The sequence below is a fragment of the Xiphophorus couchianus genome, chromosome 9 (assembly GCF_001444195.1).
Source record: "Xiphophorus couchianus chromosome 9, X_couchianus-1.0, whole genome shotgun sequence".
Classification (NCBI taxonomy): domain Eukaryota; kingdom Metazoa; phylum Chordata; class Actinopteri; order Cyprinodontiformes; family Poeciliidae; genus Xiphophorus; species Xiphophorus couchianus.
The window spans coordinates 12385673-12404927 of NC_040236.1; the positions used below are offsets into that span (position 1 = coordinate 12385673).

At 38.0% G+C, this 19255-nt stretch overlaps 2 protein-coding genes across 11 annotated transcripts in view; one reads left to right on the forward strand and one right to left on the reverse strand.

The window, feature by feature from the left end:
• myo9b (myosin IXB) overlaps positions 1-10698 on the reverse strand; it is a 70500-nt gene extending 59802 nt beyond the window's left edge. For 4 of the 10 annotated variants that reach the window (XM_028026933.1, XM_028026930.1, XM_028026932.1 and 1 more), the window contains exon 1: positions 10253-10696. The gene's annotated coding sequence lies outside the window, so the exon portion shown is untranslated. Of the gene's footprint in view, positions 1-10252 lie in introns of all 10 variants that reach the window. The other 6 variants (XR_003596768.1, XM_028026936.1, XM_028026937.1 and 3 more) reach the window with 3 other exon arrangements.
• Positions 10699-15989: 5291 nt separating this feature from the next.
• s1pr4 (sphingosine-1-phosphate receptor 4) lies at positions 15990-19255 on the forward strand. Its single transcript, XM_028026774.1, has 2 exons — positions 15990-16114; positions 17540-19255. The coding sequence occupies exon 2, from the start codon at positions 17671-17673 to the stop codon at positions 18901-18903; it is 1233 nt and encodes a 410-aa protein (XP_027882575.1). The 5' UTR covers positions 15990-16114; positions 17540-17670; the 3' UTR covers positions 18904-19255.

Genomic DNA, 19255 nt, shown 5'->3' on the forward strand with positions numbered 1-19255 from the left:
TTACGTATATTTTTGTATAATTTTTTACCGTAAACCAGGAGTCGATTATACAAAATTATGGCTTTCATAGTGGATATAAATTTAAAGATGAGTATAAATCAATTCATGTTCAGTAGAACCAAAAATGTCCCAAAAAAGTCAGGTACAAAAAAAAGACAGCACAACAAAATGTTCCTAATGACCACAATCCAGCTATCAGATTAAAATAAACAAAAACAATTTATCAGGAAAAAAAGGAAGTAGTAGGAAGTAAACCGAAACTGATTGATTTCTATCCCTTGAGCTGATTAAACTTTTTGTTTTTGACAACTTTGACATCTTTCAGGAGTAATACCAACCTCCCCTATTCCTCTTTTCAGCACCAGACTCCAATAATAAACGCATCAATAACTCAGATTGTTGGTCTGATGTGATTCTGCTGCAGCAACAAGCTGTTCAGTCTGGCATATTTTATTATGCACGTTTATGACAGGAGAAACTTTCATATCTAATGCTGACATTAAGGCATGTTTAAGTCCCACGGGATTTTAGCAATCAGGCAGTCTGTCCTGGACCTAAGGGCTATTTGGGGGTTATCCAGCCCATGATCAAATTTCAACCAAGTTTCAGCTGTCAGACAGATGGTCTCACATTTGACTTTACAATTCTTTGGTATTCAGAGGGTTTTGGTTTGTGGTCAATTCAATTTCTGCCAGGTGTACCGTGGCTGCATAACAAGCCAAAATTATAACACCTCTTCCACCATGCTCAGCAGTTGCTTTGAGGTGCTAGTGCATCACTGATGATGTCTTTTCCCCGTCATTATTTTACCGCACAGACTGGTATGCTCCAGCCACATCCTGAAACCATGCTTCCAAAATGGTGATCAGATCTGCTGAAGATTAGTTGACTAAGCACATTAGCTCAGCAGCATCTGGTTGCAACTTTGTGTCTTAAAAGCTATGACAGACTTCAGATTATTCTTGTTTTTATGACAGCATTGACATTCATAGAAAACCTTTTCTAGCAGCTGGAATTTGTTCAGTATAATTTTGTATTGGTGAGATTTTAACACTAAGCCTAAACGCTCGCATTGAGAAGATGTAATTTGTTCAAAGATGCTGCCCTAATAAGATGAGCATTTGTTCGGTCCAGGTGTGTTTGAAAGGAGGGTAAAACCCAAAACCCAATATAGATTCCTTTTTCAGGAAGTACTTCCTCTCTTGATTTGGCTTAATAAACCACATCTGACAAAAACACTGAAACATACAGTGTGACATCTGGAGACGCAGAGCAGCTGCAGGCCAAGGCAAAAAAAGAAAAAAAGAAATCAGGAAGAGAGGAGAGAAGGAAGCGATGAGAAGGCGGAAGACAGAGAGAATTATTGTACATGCTCATGTGGGCTGCCCACTAAAAACGTTTCTCAACACATGACTCTATTGTAAGACCAGAAGAGTCATTGCATCACATCAAGCACATAGTTATTCAAGACATAATCTGTCCCGTTCGCATGTAGGCAGCAGACTATTGTTTGTTGAAAAGAAAAGGTCCAGACAGGTGGGTGTAGCTTTTCCTTTAGCTCAACAATTTGCATTTTTGGAAGCATTCAATACTGGTAGTAGAATGACATAAACAACATAGATATTTAAACATTTTACTTGAAAGTGTAAATGAAAAGACCAAAACCATCTTACTAAAGAAGTTTTAAGAGTTTGGAGTAACAAACGTATAGAAAACCTTGCAGTGAACTGGGGCGACACTGACTCCTGCATTAAGATTTTTGTTTAGCTGAACATTATATTGAGTAATATGAATCACACATCACATTTTATGAAATATGCAGTTATTAAAGCAAACCCAAAATACATAAACTATAAAGCAGCTTTCCAAAAGCCCCAACAATTTCTTAATCTATCACCGTCTCCTCTTTTCATATGGGTCATATCACGTCTCCGTCCCGTTGAACTACCTGGCCCCGTCATGCTGAGTGATCACTGTTGAATGTAATCCATCCAACATATGGAGCCATTCATCAGTTACCAGACTCAGACTGCATGGTAAAAATAGAGCAAAAACAAACAGAATAGAGGGGAGCTCAGCCAATAGTGAGCACATAGCCAAGGTCTACTGCTGCTGCTCCATTTCTTCCTCCTTCAACTTTGGGCTTGTGTCTTTCTTTCCATCGACTTCCCCCTCTGTGCCTCTCTTGTCTGACCTCTTCTGGTACTTTTTTCCTTCTCTTTCACTTCTCCTGTCACTGTTCACAGCCTTTCAGGCATCCAGTGGTCAAATACAGCTGCAGTCAGCACAATGAGAAACAGATAAAACCTCTGTGCTGGAAATAAGCAACCAAAGTGATTCAAAATGCATAACCTGTACGAGCTGATAGGTGTGATAAATCCACACAAAAGGCTCACTTAAAGCACCATAACATGGTTAATGTGACAAATATTGTTTCCTCATTTTGATCCACATGCTGTTTTAAAAGCTGTAACAATGTCTACATCTTCAATAAAGCATAGATCAAGGTTTTATACCATTTAATGTGTTTGCAAGTTGAGAAATTTTGGCTGCTGGGTCTTCTTTGCCTCCAGTAATACCTTGCTTCCTCCTGCCCTAGCACACCGAATGGGAATGGTTTGTCATCTGCACAGTCTAGCATGGCTAAGTTTACATTTTCTTCCCCTCACGTCATTTTAAAACGAGTAACGAACAGCCTTGAGCTCCATCTGTTTTAAAGTTGAGCAAAACCCTCCGAAAAAGATGCCAGAAAGTTGAATTTATATATTAAAACTCTGAGGGGATTTGTGGTGCGGCTAAGTAAAAATGTTTTACATATTTTATACTTCTAAATAAAGTATGTAAAAAGTTCTTCATGGCAACAATTCACACAAATTATAACCTCAATTAACTTTACTAAACAGGTCCACTCATTTCCAGTTTGAGAGACCAGTTTGGTATAAATTAATTTTTTTACTTATTCACAAGATATATATTCCAGTTCAGATAACAAGCAACTACATTTGTAATGCAGTATTTGAGAGATTTTGTGGCCTCTTAATTCCACGTTTTAAGGCGATTTTGATTTTGAAAACAAAATAAACATAAAATAAAACGTTCTCGTTTCTGTCTTAAAGTTTAAAGTAAGTTCTTGTTATTTTTTTGTAAATAGATCAAAGTTTCTCTCTCTGAATCACTTATATAGCAACAAATACAGCAGAAATCTCCAGGTAACGTGTTAGTAAATGTTAATTAAAACAAAAAAATAAAGAACTGCAGCACAATATAAGGCCGATAATGTCTCTCCAACATTTTAAATATTTTTTGCACATCTAGAAATATAGAAGTGCACCACATCCCACCATATTCAGATTCTCTTCAACATTCATTTAAAAATAAATAGCATCCAATTTAATATTCAAAACAAAAAAGCTCTAACTGATGTGTGTCAAATAATGTATTTCCTAAAACTACAAACAAGCTTAATCTACCACTGAGCAGTAGCTTGGAAACATCAGTGAGTGTGTGAACGAAAATGACTGATTTCATGTATAATTTTTGAATGTCCCAATAAAGTGCCATAAAAGTCTGATGTCATTCCTTTTCAATTTACCAAACTTTCTCTTGTAATTTTTACATTGGGACCAGTGAAAGAATTAATATATGTGTGAAAGGGAGAGTAGAGAAAGTGACAAAGCACTGCAGTAAAACAGGGTTTCACTGTTATTAAAAAAGCCAAAGATATTAGAGATTTTACCTGTCTTTAACAGTTACACAAATGATTAATATGGTTAGCAGAGATAGTAAACAGCAGTTTTTCAGTCTATGCCCTAGAGAATGTAGAGCTTTTTTCCTTAATTGTTAGAGACCTAAAACACAGCCAATATTTCTTAATCCAGCTTGTTCAACGACCGATGGAGATGGGCTCTAAAACAGTGTCAGCTTTTTGTATTTGCTGTAACTGCATGCTGTGGTTTCCTGATTGAACACCGGGATGCCTCTGAGGAAACTAGTTTCCCCTTCTAGAAACCTTAAACCTTTTGAGCGTTCTCCAACTTCATTCTAAGCATGATCCTAAACTTAGCTAAGTAATCTTCTTCCTAAGTCAATAGCAATAAGTAATTAATCAATTAATGGGATGATAAATTAAAATAAGCTTGATAATTTCCATTCCGATGATTAATATTTTTTGTAGCAAAATTTTGTTTACAGATACATCAAGTTCATTCTATTTATGGTTTCCGTTGACAGAGCAAACTTCCATTACGATGCAATTATCAATATCTTACTTGAAAATGATACCAAAACAACAATATTATCATTTATCACAATAATTACTGGGACAATTTATCATCCAGTAAAATTTGTCATGATGACTTCTTCCTTCAGTAACAACATCCACAGAGAAGCGTGTTAATGTCAGCACACTAACTGAAGTAAAAACAAATATTTTTTGTTTCGGTCCAGGGCTAATCAAACATCAAATCATCCAGAGATTCTGTACATTTGTGAAGTACAAAAAAGTAAGATGATACATTCGGCAGCAGTTATCTACCTAAGAAGCTTGGCTGATTACATGTCATTTGCAGTAACTATCCTCCTGAAAATGTGGAGATTTTATATTATCTGCACAGTTACATTTGGTGTGAGTTAGTGTTTTGTAAAAGAAAATAAACAGTTATAATGTTTAGCAGCCACTCTTATGATCAATCTTCATAACAGTGACTTTGGGACCTTTTATCAGTTTCATACTGCAAATGTGGGGTTTATGACAAACCAATGGGGCCTGTTTTCAATCAAACAATTATTGTAGTTTTTATTTTTATTATTATTTTCCACAACAACAAAGCCATCCTGCAGACAAGCAGAAACACACAGGTAAGCAATAAGAAACAGATGTAAATGAGAATCGCTCAATAGACGCACACAAAGAAAAGCAGATGTAAGTGGCGCTCATTAGCTGTGGTCTGGGCCTCATAATTACATTTTGCACTATGGCGCTGAACAACAGCAAACAGAGCCTCAGGGCGTGCCCTCTCCCAGTTTGCCCATGATCCAGAGTCAAGGGACTAGATCAGTGGCTACAGAGGACAAAAGAGTGAGTTAGTAGTAGTCTGTCTTTATCCACACATATGCTAGCATGGATTCATATCTGAACTTGATCATAATCCAGTAAAAAACAGACTTAAAAGTCATGCAATAATCCCAGAACCTATTGTGGATATGATTTTGTGAGTACTGTGTTTATCCAGTGCCATTATGTGGTCGCTCCATATTTCTAGCTGACACGTTGCAGACTCCGAGTTTAAGTTCACGGTTAGAAGCACAGTCAAAAAGTGAAGGCTGGGTAAAAAAAGGTTGAGGGTCTGCAGCCCAAAAAATCCCAACAAGAAATAAAGACAAAACATGCTGAAATAAAATCTTAAAACCACATAAGATCCCTGCGGACAAGCTGCTATAAACTAGCCTAATGCGTCTTCCATGATGCTGGTAGACCACTTTTCACGTCGCTATGGAAGATTTTTAAACTGTGTATTTTCCTGAAACGTTTGACTCACAACAGAGTCTCTACGCTGACTTTAAACAGGGAGTTTTAACATAGTCATCATCATAATCATGCTTTGCTCCCTATCAACTTGATTTGTTTGGGCACGGCGATGATAGCTGAGTGAGGTTCAAGGAACAACAAACGATTTGACTGCAAGGAAACCATCGTTTACCAGTCAGTCTGTCTTTCCCTCGCTCTTCCCTCTTTCATTAAGACTGGCTCTATTTATAAAGGCCATAAATTCCCCTAACCGCACTGAACGAGCATTCAAGGAGAGAGTTAATCAGGAGTTTGTAGAACAGAAACAATCTCACTTCCCTCCTTTTTGTAACTTTTCGATTGCTCACTGAGATTAGTGGTGTCATTTATTTAGAGTTCCTCCACTAGATTCCATAATCGATGGATGGACGGTCGGACAGCTTAAACCACAGAAAGGGAATAATAACGCAACCTTTTTTCAGACTCCATTTTTTTCATCGCTACTTATGGAGACTTGAAAATCCTGTTTCTTTACTTACTCCCCATCTGGCTCAGTTTCTACAACATGTTACCTCTTTGCAGCAAAGCTGGGTCAAGAGTCTCTGCAGAACTTGAACCCATTCTTCCTGAAATCTCTTGGCGAAGAAATGCAATCCCTGGAGCATTACGGTGATGGAGCTAAACTAAGCTCTGACACACATTATGAACACATCTATATGCATCCTGATGTCCCACTTCTTCTTTCTGCCCTTGTTCTTTCCGTTCAGTATTAGGACACAGGGCAAAACTGTAGGGAATTGTTTAATTTTAAAAACAATCTGTTACAGTTATGGCCTGAAAAAGGTGGGACAAAGTTGAAAAACTAACCCAACTAGTCCTAAGGTTTCACAGCAGTGGAATGACAAAAACATTTTCCTGATACATGCGCACACAAATAGAAATGCAAGTCTCAACAAGTCTAGCATATCTTGCCAAGCCCTTAGCAATAACCTTTTTATTCTCATGAATGTGGTAACTTTAACTGACTGCTTTCACAGCTGACAGTTCGATAGACTCGCTTTGATTGGGGACCAAAATTTGTTGTAATATCGGTTAGTGGTTTGCTTTCACACAGCACTGTGTGGAACGAATCAAACACTTTAATTAACCTGTTTACTCCTTCACCTGTAGTGGGGTTGCACCAAGGACCACTGTAAGAAATGACATGATAATCTCTGAAAAAGACATGAGTCCAACTTGGACACAAAAATTGAGTGGAATCAGATTTTAGAGGATGTAGGACTTCTCTTTGGTCAGAAACAACCATGGGCCATTTCTCCTGCTAGTGCTAAACTCGTGCATCTGGTTGGGTTGTAATTACCCAAAATGCCCTGTGCTGTGGCCCATTTCCTGCTTTTGGAGTGGTCTCCAGTTTGCTTGGCATTCACAAATGCATTTGAACCGCACCAGAGTTCACTTCAATCAAGCCAAAACCTAGGTTTGTAGGCAAACCAGAGTTCGCTTTTTTGGTCCACATCAGACCAAAAAACTAACCAAAGTTCAAATAAAGCAGGCTTATTCAGACAAAACATATGCTTAATGCCCCTTTCTCCCAAAGCTACGTTGACCAATGCCTTAGAGATCAATCAAACTGAACTGTGTCAAAGTTTTAGATCAATTTCACTTACTTCAGACTCAATTGCTAGATTTTCCTGACGCAGTGTAGTACATACAAATATTCTCTAAAGATCTTCAGAATTTGAAAATACGTTTAAAACTAGAAATCACATGTTCAGAGATGGATAACTGTTAAAAAAGTGCACTCATGATTCTGCTAAATGAAACAATCTAGTGATTGCAGTCCACATCTGCAGTCTTAGGACTGCAGCTGTGCAGTCATATGGTTATGAAGGCAATTTCAGGTAGTCTTCATAACCAGGTGCACCAGCTGCACACAGAGACAACGCATGCTGCAAAGGGACTCATTAGAAATCTCTTTGCAGTCACAGCTCAGCTCTGTTAAGTCTGTTTCTTTGCACTCATTCTGCCTCAGACTTAACACAAAAACTCATGAATAACCTGAAAGTAGAGTCATGAGAATGGGTTACAAACTTGTTTTAGAGTAAGTCCAATAATGAGGTCAGACAACATTTTGTTTAAGCATTACATATTCACAAGCTGTAAAAGTAAAATTTGTAAGAGTTAATTGTGAGACAAGTGTTCCAGTAATACCAATTTGCTCCCCATGTGCATGTGAAATTAAGTCACCGCTTAAATCATCATGCAAAAACAAAATGCACATCTAACCAGACTCAAGTAGTTTTGCATTAAAAAAGGGAAACAACCGTCTTTAATGTGATTCAAGCTGAGGAGGAAAACAAGCTGCAAAGCCACAGGGTTACCAGGTAACCTGGATTATTAGAGTAAATAAAACATACATTTGTTAAGGTAAAACAAACACTCTGTAATTTGAAAAACACTGAATGGATAAAACTAATTTTGAAAGAGAATACTGTTAAACACAATAATGCTGATCAGTTCTAATAATAGTCAAGCATTATCTCACCAAAACTATTGAGAGATAACAAACCCAGTTTCTTTGTGCCACTTATCTGTTTCTCCACAGTTTCACACAACCACACAAGATGTGTTAAACTCCAAACTGAAGGTTAGATGGTATTCCTTCCCATCCCCCCGTCTTATCCTCCACCACTGTCAGATCTGTAGCAGGGTAGAAACCATTAACGGGGGGCCATATGGCCCCTTTCTTTCAATTGATGGCAGGGAGCCATTCTGTAGACCGCCTGAGCATTTTCAAGCACTTTAAGGAGGAATGGGGTGTAAACATACAGAGAGGTATTGATGGATTCTAATTCTAACAACAGCATTTTTGTAATCTATGAAATAGACGAAAGAATCTCATACTGTTTGGGAAGCGCTAATGCAATAATAAATTTGATTAATTATAGGTATTAAAGGTATATCAAACGTCATCATTGATATGAAGAGATGTAAATTGTATAATTCTGTTGCTCACCAGATTTATAATGTACATTACATATTGACAGTCAAGTATCACATTACTTTGCATATTATTATTATTATTTTGTCATTAGTGATGTTCTTATAATGAAATTTTTTTCGTCATATTATCTGGGTGGGTTTAAGAACTTTAAGCTTTCTTTCTCTTTCAGTCTTCAATGTGCTAATTAAGCCTTTTTGTGCATTTTGTTGTGCTAACTAGCTTCTAAGAGACATGAAATTTACATTTTGCATTTTAAAACACTGTGCTTCACACTATGCTAATAACTGTTTGGCTCATTCTTGTATATGTTAGATACGATATCTTGATGCCCAGAGCAAATGCCAAACCCAGCACCCATATTTGTTACCCACTATTACCAAATATGGGTTTAATTCAGTAAGCCATTATTAAACCATCAGTAAAACAGATAAACCAAGTAATCAGCAAAAGATTGGTCAAATTTTTTTCTTGATCGGTTCTGATAGATGAGCAAAAAAACATAATTGTCTAAATATTTTAACCATTAATTAAAGCATCAAAATTAAGAATTCCCAGCTTGATCAGTCTATAAGTACATAAACAATCAGAATAGATATTGGCTCACTTTTTGTAACCTTATAAAAGTCTAAGGACACAAATAGTAATAACCTTGCAATCACTGTATCTCCAATTGGATTCCTAATTACCACCTTTAACAAAGTGTGTTATATTTCTTGGAATCAAATATCAGCATTAGTGAAAACTTGCAGGTGAAATCTCAAAGGGTATCAGAATTGCCCAGGATAAGCCTCATAAGTGGATCTCTAATGTATAAATATTACAATTAGAATATCTCGGTGTAAAGTCTGAAGATCAGGGCATCAACATATGGTTGCCAGTCTGACATAAGGAAGCATGCCTATGAATTTTCAGAAATGTCATGTGAATAATCTCACTAATATGTCGCCTCAGTACTAAGCAGGTGAGGTGACACATTTAACACTGTGACAAAGGTTTCAGCAGTCGGTTTCTCAATGCTAATATTACCCATGAAGTCGAATATATTTAGAAACAGTAACAAGTTACAAAGCAGTTATGTGTGAGAAAATGCATTCAGACAACAAATACATGAGTTCAGCAACAAACCTAACAAACCTTCACACAGCTCATCACACCGGTGTTTTATATAATTTTACCAATCATAGGCAATCGCATCTGCACTCAGCCATAAATTGTGCCCCATGCAGCACAAAAAACACCAGTTACCATGAAGTGGTGATTGTGTTAAGCTGCAGTAGCCTCTCTTTCTGGAGAACCCTGGCTGGTCTGCAGGGAGACAGCAGCGGCTATAAAACCATGGACTCTCATTGATTTCAACAAGGCTCCTGCTCACTCAAACAAAACAACCCATTGTCATTTGGACTAGTTAATCACATTATGCCTTTTTAACAAGTGGAGCTACATTTTCAACTCCTTTCCACACACGGTAAAATATCAGGCCATATTCTTAACACTAAACACCAAAATCAACCTTTTTGGGGGGGGTACAAATGCTATAAAACCTCAATTTATGATGACAGACTCGGACCAATAGTTAGAAGCCACTACACACTAACTTCCTTTAAGCACTCAGCTACTTTATTAGATAAATAATTTAACAACAGAAATCCAAAAGATTTCTAAGCGACTTGATAAGCGTCAACTTAAAAGAAAACGCTGCTTTCAGAGCCGCGAGTTCGTTTTACAGCATTCATTGAACGTACCTTTTCCTGCCGTTTGTCTCATTGTCCTGGTGTAATCCTCACAGCAGCATTCCCCGCGATGAAACCGAGTATTTGTCTAAATTCACAAACACGGCGCTGCTGTGTTTCTTTGTTTTCTCCTCGTCTTGATGGGAAACAACAGTTGATTCAAGCAGGCTAACAGCAGCGGTGGATTCCCAGTCAGACAAAGCTCAGCGTTCAGTCAGTTTCGGGGTTTGAAACGGACGAAACAGCCCGAGAAAAAGACATATCCGCATCCTCCTTTTTGACGTTTCAGTATAAAAACACAATATCGTCTCAGTGAGGACAAAACAGGACAGAAAAGTCAACTATATCATAGTAAACGGTGTGGTTATAGTTCGGCTAACCAGCTAGCCTGCCGCTACTTCCTTTCTCCTTGTCTTTAATAACAGTAGCAGCCTAAGCGTTGAGAAAAGTTGAGGAAAAAGGCAGATTCTGCACATTGAAGGCACCCTGTTGCTGCCAGGCGTTTGTTAGAGGTCAGCGCCCCCTGCAGGATTCAAGGGTCAGTGCTACAGGGTGGAACGAAAGCTTTGAAACAAGCTCAACAGTGTGCAAACTCAGTAGCGCCACCCAAAGGAATTTAAGGGGATAACTTGTTAGGCAGAAACGATACGTCAGGCTGTGCGCCATAATGTGAGTGGCAAAATCGCCTTGGAAATTACAACTAAGCTTGGAAAAGTCGGATTAAAACATACAAAAGTCTACCTCTGTATAATTTTAATTGATCATTTGTATAAAAACTAATAAATAATCAAGTTAGTGATAATAATAATAATGGCCATAACCAAGCAAAGTAACACTGTAAACTTAAAATGCACCTAAATCCACCTTAATTTGATGATGAAAATACACCAAATAACTACATTTAATTCGCTTTTAGTGACAATATCTACAGTATGTTTATTTACCTATTTTGTTTTGTCAAATGTTAAAAAATGAGGCGATTGGACCTTTCAACTTTGCTTAGAATTTTTTCTGGTAATTAATAATCATGGATAAATTACAAGTGTCATGAATGCTATATTATAGTGTTATATACTTACTTATGTTCGTATGAATATTAAAAGTCCTATGGGGACAACGACTTTTCTCCATACAAAGCCCTCCAATTATCTTCCATACATCTTCACACTAAACGTTATGCTCAGATGCCCCACACGGTCATGATTGGAGCTAAAAATAAATATACTTTATCTGCAGCAAGCAAACATTTTTGCAGGCATTCTCAACTTTCAAACCAAGCTCTTCATAAACTAACTTTTCTTTATATTATATAATACTCCATTAGGCCACAAGATGTAGTCATTGTACACATTTTCACTTATGTAAGCGGTCACTGATGAAGTCGATGAGTGCCACCAAGGTAGTTAATATTGAATAGTGTTTATAACACAACTTCCTTCCTCCTTTTATCAAGCACTCAGCTCTTATGAAGTGCTATTTGCAACAGATAGCATGAAGAAGGAATTCATTTTTAACATAGTCCAGATTAAGTATTTTGTAACATTAATAACAACTGTGGCCAGTGTTGCAGAACTGTTTTTGTTAAATGCTCAGCACCAGCACAAGTATTTTCATCATGAATAATCATTAGTCATAACAATCGGGATTATTTGATTATTTAAATAATTGTCACTTCAACTAATTATGTAACTTTTTAATCCTTAAGTACGTACAGATTCAAAAAGGCAATTTGGTGAAAAAAGAAACATATTTAGAACAGTACTTAAACAGTAGTTAAACTGTTTTTTATTTAAAATGTAACTGAAATATGTGTTTATTTGCATCTTTTAATGTATTTCTAATATTGCATAAAATGCTTTAGTAAATGAAAAGGCTATGTAATGTGACAATGTTCTATCTGAATATTCATAAGATTAATTGATTACTGCAAAAATTGCTAGTTGCAGCCCTAATTTGCTCTTATTAGTCAACAGCCTGCATGTTGTTTTTTTTAGTTTTTTGTTGGATTTGTGGAATTTGGGGGCTGTCATTATTTAAAGCATAGCAAACATTTAGAAAACATTCCATTTTTTATTTATTAAAACTGTGCCACATAATTGGCTTCCTTTTAATGTTCTGGGATGTTCCATAAAATTGTCACCAATAACCTAATGACTAATTTGTTAATGTTTCCTAGTTCTGCTACTCTAAAATATGAATATTGTCTGCACAACTGGACACATTTCTTAGTCACATTTGATGTAGCTCACTTCAGAAATCATGTTTTCAAACCTAACCCAAAAAAACAAAAATATCTTGCATGTTATTTTGCTGCACAGCAAAGCACAGGATAAGCTAAAAATAAATAACACATTGAGTTAAATGGGGTTCGATTCTAAATACAGGTGGCTAAACGCATTATTGTGTAATTGTGTATGAAGATATTAGGATATAATATCGCATATTACTAAAACTCATGATGTAGTTGTGTTTGTTTTCACACACAGTCAGTTCAATTCATTGTTGCATTTGTACCTCAAACACTTGAATTAAAGGCATGTAGACTAACTTTCATGGCTTTTGCAAGGTTTTTGTCTCTAATCTAAAATATTTGTGCTTCTAAAACAAACAAAAAAAGATGTAGTTAAAAAAAATTTTTTCTTAACACTTAAAATCTAATTTAAAGTGCCAGTCATATTCAATAAATATGATTATGATTGCCACATAATCATGTGGGGACATTTGATCCTTCAAGGGTCACTCAAAATTCAGCTGTGTAACAACACAACCTGTACTGATTAAGGTAAGTAGGAGGTAATACTGCATTGGTGTCACAAAACCTTTCATAGGAAAGAAAAAGTAATTACTCCCAGCTCATTAGGGCTAATAAAAGTTATCTTCGTCTCAGAAATCTCTCATGGCTTCCTGAGAAGAGGAAGCGGTGAAGGTGTTTTGTGACAGCATATAGAGACAAAAAGAAATTTTAAAAAAACATCTGCACTAATAAGTCTCTTGATGTCCATGCCACAGAAAATCCTAAAATTAAAGTTAAAAGTTCAAATTAAGTTTATCTAAGTGAATATATTAAGTCTATTAAGTTGCCATGTTAAGCAAGTGTAAAATAAAGTAAGTTTGACATACTTAATTTGATTACATGTAATAAAATGAACTCAGTTTTTAAAAGTTGGAGCTCCATTCTGTTTTTTCAGTGTAGGGGTCTTTCGGATGAGAAGTGAAACATCTTAAAAATGTAAAAAAGGAATCCCAGTTCTGCCCTCTATTCAAGCGCTCAGTATCAATATGAACAGGATGAATCTATGCAAACTTAGATCATTTACCAGCTGCACTGAGGTGAAAGTATGATAATATTTTGGGAAAATATTTTTTTTAAACTGTATGACTTGGATCAAAGGTTTTGGGTTTCTTTCCACAATCATCTCACAATGGTTGCTACAATTTTGGTCCATTTCTCCTGACAGAGCTGATATAACTGAGTCAGGTTTATTGACCTCCTAACACACATTTTCAGCTTTTACTACATTTTTTCCATAGGATTGAGATCAGGGCTTTGTGTTGGACACACCAAAACATTAACTTTGTTGTCCTTAGGTAACCTTGAAACTAATTTAGTGGCATAATTGGGGTCATTGTCCCTAGGGAAGAACCATTTATGCAAAGTTTAAACGTCCTGGGCAATAGCTTGAGATGTTGGTTCAATATTAACACATAATATTCCTCCCCCTGTTAGTACAGGTCTCAATTCACTGTGAGTAATTACACCCTTTCCCCTTAAATGTGATAGCTTTACACATCTGGAAATGATAGCCTAAGATTAACCAGGATATCCACATATTTCTTGCTACATATCTTGACTAATTTGTTTACATTTTTTCCTCAATATCACACAAAGAAGCAGTGTGTTTCAGGTTTTGGCTTACAATACACACACGTGCACCTCCATTTTACTGAAATGTTGTGAATTAACTTGTTGGAGGCCATGACTCAGCCATGACTTCATCACCTGAGTGTCTCCAACTTGTTGAAAAGTATGGTAACAAAATTGTCTCTCATTAATATGGCATTCAGCAAACAGAAATAATATTTGTAATTTTTACTAACCTTAGAGAAAATTTTAGTATTATTTTTCAGACAGCGAATTTTTATACAATGTGTGTAAACTTATGGTTTGAACTGAAAACCCTTTATTCTTTCATTCAGTTTCTAACAGATAACATCTTTGTGAGCTTACGCTTTTTAAATTTGTGTCTCCTTTCTTTTATCCTTAGAGCTGGACTTTGGCCCCGGTAATGCCAGTCAGTGATCGACAGGTAACTAACTTTACCAGAAAAGGCATAAAGAGGCGACATAAACAAGCCCACACTCTTCAGCACACGCACTTGTGGTTAAAATATCACTCCTTGTGGTTACAGTGGTGTTAGAACACATATTTCCAGAGTAAGGGCGTTTTCAACAGACATGGGTGTTTTCTGACACCTTTAGCTGTTGCAGGCTGTTGTCTGTTTGTTTCCTTCTGCTATATTTTCTGACTATAGCAGAAGCATTTTATGAAAAAATTCTATTTATTCATTCACTTGTTCTGCGTCAACTTATTTTAAGTGAAGCATCATACTTTTTCCCCCTCTCATCTCAAAAGGAGAAGTGGTGCTTTAGTGCATTGAGCGTGAATACATAGAAAAGGCTGGGCCTTCCCTCAGTGCTGGTAATGTAGGTCAAGTATGTTGCACAGTTAATAGCAAAATTTATTAGACTAAAATTTAAATCCTGTGCATTATACAGATGGGAAGCCCAGAATGACTTGTGCATTTAAAATCACTTTATAGATTTAATGTTTAAGATAATTATTTCTTCAGAAAAAGAGAGCTCTGCTGTTCAATATATTTAACTGATTGTTTTTTTATTTATTAAAGATTTAAGTTAATTTAGCATTTTTTGCATGTTTTTTTTCATCAAAGAATCATATTACAAGAGTTACAGTCTACTTTTTTTTCCAAATATGTTCAACTACAAGTGATTTCAAGTTTATTTCTGATGGTCGTGTGTCTCTTTATGGAGCTTGCAGAATGCTTCATTTGTTGGCTGTGAGCCTGATCTGTGTTAACATTTAAGATAAAAGAAGTTTTTGACTCTGTTCTGTTGACTGTTTTTAATTTGTGCCCTAAAAGCAGCAAAGCAACGCAGCAAAGCAACGCAGCTGTGCGACGAAGCTAAATGAAACCCTTTATCTACAGGGAGGGGCACCTTTCCATCTGATGGGAGTTCCTGTTTTTCTCTTGCACCTTCTGAGAAATACCAAGTGAAAGAAAAAAAAAAAATGTCCCTTTAAATTAGATGCTCCTGGAGTGCTGAAGCTGTGAGTGATAGTGAACAGTCTTGCCACATATCCTTCAAAATATTGTGTCATGTTTCAGTTTTTTTGCAAAACATACAACTGTTTGAGGGGGTGGCAGATGTTTTGAAAGACCCTTTCCCGCAAAAGCTATTGGAGGTCAGACTAAGATAAACATCTGATGCTCAGTAAGAGTTTCCTCTATGTATGGAAATTCACTATAAGAAATGTCATATTACTGTAGTTAAAAAAAACAACAACATTATGCCAGAAGGATTTTAATTTTTAATTTGTGAGTGTAAATGCTCGCAGTTGTTGTTTTAGACAATGATGACAGCACAGGACAATGGAAATCTCTCTGTTGCATGTGCAAGTACTTCTATGAGTGTGCGTGCGTGTGTGTGTGCATGGGCGTGTGTGTGTACGTGAGTGCGTTTTGGGTGGGGTGTGCGACTTTACTCACACAGGCTTATTTCCCCATCAAAAATGAGCTGCAAAAATCTGTTGACTCTCACACACACTCAGCATCAACATCATCAGCAGCCAGCGTAAGTACTCTCCATGCTTTTACATCAAGCTACACATATTAGAAATACCTGCAAAAAAAATTTAAAATATAAATTAAGTTTAAACAAAAGGATCAGCTATTACATTTTTTTGATTATAAGATTTTTTTTGAACTAGGAATTAATCTTCAATTTTAACTTGAATTTTTCTATTTCAGTTTTTAATTAAATTTACATATATCTCATTTCCAAAAAGATGATTTGTGGCCCTAAATATATTCTAATTTATAATTTTTTTCTCAGTTTTTGTGAAAAAAGTTTTATGAAGAAAAAAGATGAGCAAAAAAATTTAGTGTAGTTTTTTTACAATTTGACAATAATTTATCAGAGCATGCTACTGCAAAGAAAAACATTTTCCAATATTCTTGATGAAAGCAGCTGCTGTGTTTCCGCCATGTGGCGATTTAAATGCCCTTGTTGCTCACTCATCCTGTGTTAACCGCAGAAAGGTGGAGATCATAGCACACATGGTAGGCATTTAAAAGATGCCTTTTAAAGTACCGTATTTTCCTCACTCTAAGGCGCACCACATTATAAGGTGCACCTTCAATGAATGCCCTATTTTAAAACTTTTTTCATATATAAGGCGCACCGCATTATAAGGCGCATAGAATAGACGCTACAGTAGAGGCTGGGGTTACGTTATGCATCCATTAGATGGAACTGCGCTAAAGGGAATGTCAACAAAATAGTCATATAGGTCAGTCAAACTTTGTTAATAGATTACAAACCAGCGTTCTGAAAACTCCGTTCATTCCCAAAATGAATAAACAGCTGTTTTATTATTTTCCCCGAGGTAAAGTAAGTGACATGGTATTTTCGTGACACAGTTTATCTTTTAACAACAGCAAGGTATAACATATAGTGGAGGGGAACTTTTCCTCGATTCAATAAACACGTAAAAAACAGTCTGATACTGTTACGGTAAATCAAACGTTAGTGCAATCACAATATATATCCACTTCCGCACCATTGATTGGTTCATGTTAAATTCTCTTGCTGCTGCTCTATTCCCGTGTTCTACTGCGTGACTGATCGCCTTGAGCTTAAACTCTGAGTTGTAAGCGTGTCTCTTAATAGGAGCCATTTTGGGGTTTTTACACAAAACCCAGCGTGCACCACGCACTTCTTCTACGGGGGAAAATTAAGTCGGCGGCTGCTTACCGTAGTTGCAAGACCTGTTGGAGCTCAATATTGGTCCATATATAAGGCGCACCGGATTATAAGGCGCACTGTCGGCTTTTCAGAAAATTGAAGGTTTTTAGGTGCGCCTTATAGTGCGGAAAATACGGTACTTCAAGCCCCTCACCGAAACATGCATCGCACAGGACCAGGAAGGTTTCTATTTTTTGCTTTAACTCCTGTATGAAATGAAGCTGATCTTACTTCTTGTTTTCTCCCTCTCAGGTGTGTGTTGTGTGCGGTTAGAGGCTCTGCTGGTTAGAGGTTGCCAATAGCCTCTTTGATCACAGGAGTTTTCTGTGCAGCTTTTGCCAGCTTGGTGGTTCAGCCTCAATTTTCATCTCTGGTTTGTCACAATGGACGTCCTCTCCTACCTGACCTCCCCGTCCTCCTGCCCCCATGTGTACCACCTACCAGCTTACCCCAGCAACAGCTCTGTGCCAAACGAAGCTACTACAGCCACAGGGACCAACCAGGTGATCCTGAGGCACTACAACCACACTGGCCGCCTGTACAACAGGACGACCTCAGCCACCCAGGCCCCCATCAGCGTCTCCATGTCCCTTTTCCTCTTTTTCAGCGTGTTTATAGTCCTGGAGAACTTCCTGGTGCTGGTGGCCGTCATCTCCCGCATCCGCCACAGCCGCCGCTGGGTTTACGTCTGCATTGCTAACATCACCCTGAGCGATCTGCTCACTGGTGCAGCCTACGTGGTCAATATCTGCATGTCCGGCAACCAGACCTTCCGCCTCACCCCGGCCCTGTGGCTCTTCAGGGAGGGCATGCTGTTCGTGGCCTTGGCAGCCTCCATCTTCAGCCTGCTGCTGATTGCGGTGGAGCGCTACACTACCATGATAAAACCTCTGTCCCAGAAGCCAACCAGGAAGACCTATCGGATCTACGGCCTGGTGGTGCTCTGCTGGATTTTGGCACTGGTGATCGGTTTCCTCCCCTTGCTGGGCTGGAACTGCGTCTGCAGCCTGGATGGATGCTCCACTCTCCTCCCGCTCTACTCCAAGAGCTACATCTTCTTCTCCCTCATCATCTTCTTCCTCATCCTGCTGACTATTGGGGTGCTTTATGGTGCCATCTACTGCCACGTACACAAGAGTGCCCAGCTGGGCCCTCAACGCAACCGCAAACGCTCCCTGGCTCTGCTGAAAACTGTGATCACCATCGTGGGGGTCTTCTTGGTCTGCTGGGGGCCGCTCTTCATGCTTTTGCTGGTGGATTTCTTCTGCGCCTCCCGCCAGTGCACCTTGCTGTTCAGCGCCGATTTCTGCATCTCCCTGGCCGTCTTCAACTCGGGCCTCAACCCCATCATCTACGCATTGGGCAGCAGCGACATGAGGAAGGCCATGGCTGAGCTACTGTGCTGCTGCTGCCTGAGGGCCGGCCTCTGTCGCCCCGACAAGTTCATTTCCAAGGAGACCAGCAGCACCTCGGAGAACAGGAGGGACAGTCTGAGGAACAGCTTCAGCAAGGCCAGGAGTCTGAGCGTGGCCTCCCCACCGCCGACCCCAAGCAAGCCTCGCAGAAAGTGCAGGCTGAGCACCACAACCAGCTGCCTGTCAGTTTCAAGTGGTTAAACCACAACGTGCTCCCCTCCCAAGCAAGCAAGACTAGTGTGCACTGACACACATCTAACCGTTTCCTTTGACTCTTGGTTTGACTGTTCACAGCACGGACGATAAGAAGTTTTAAGAGAACCTTAAAAACAGGAATTTAGGTTTAAGTATGCAATGAAATGAAAACTCTCAGGGAATGGTCCATTAACAAAACATTCAGTTTGTCAATGCAACTCCCACATCTAGAGAAAAACTCTTTGGAGGATCATTTGGATGAAATTTAATGTATCTTAATGTATTTTGAATGCAGAAAATGTGATGTAATTTTGTACAAAAACTGATGGAAATATAAATAAAATTTATTTTGTGTTAA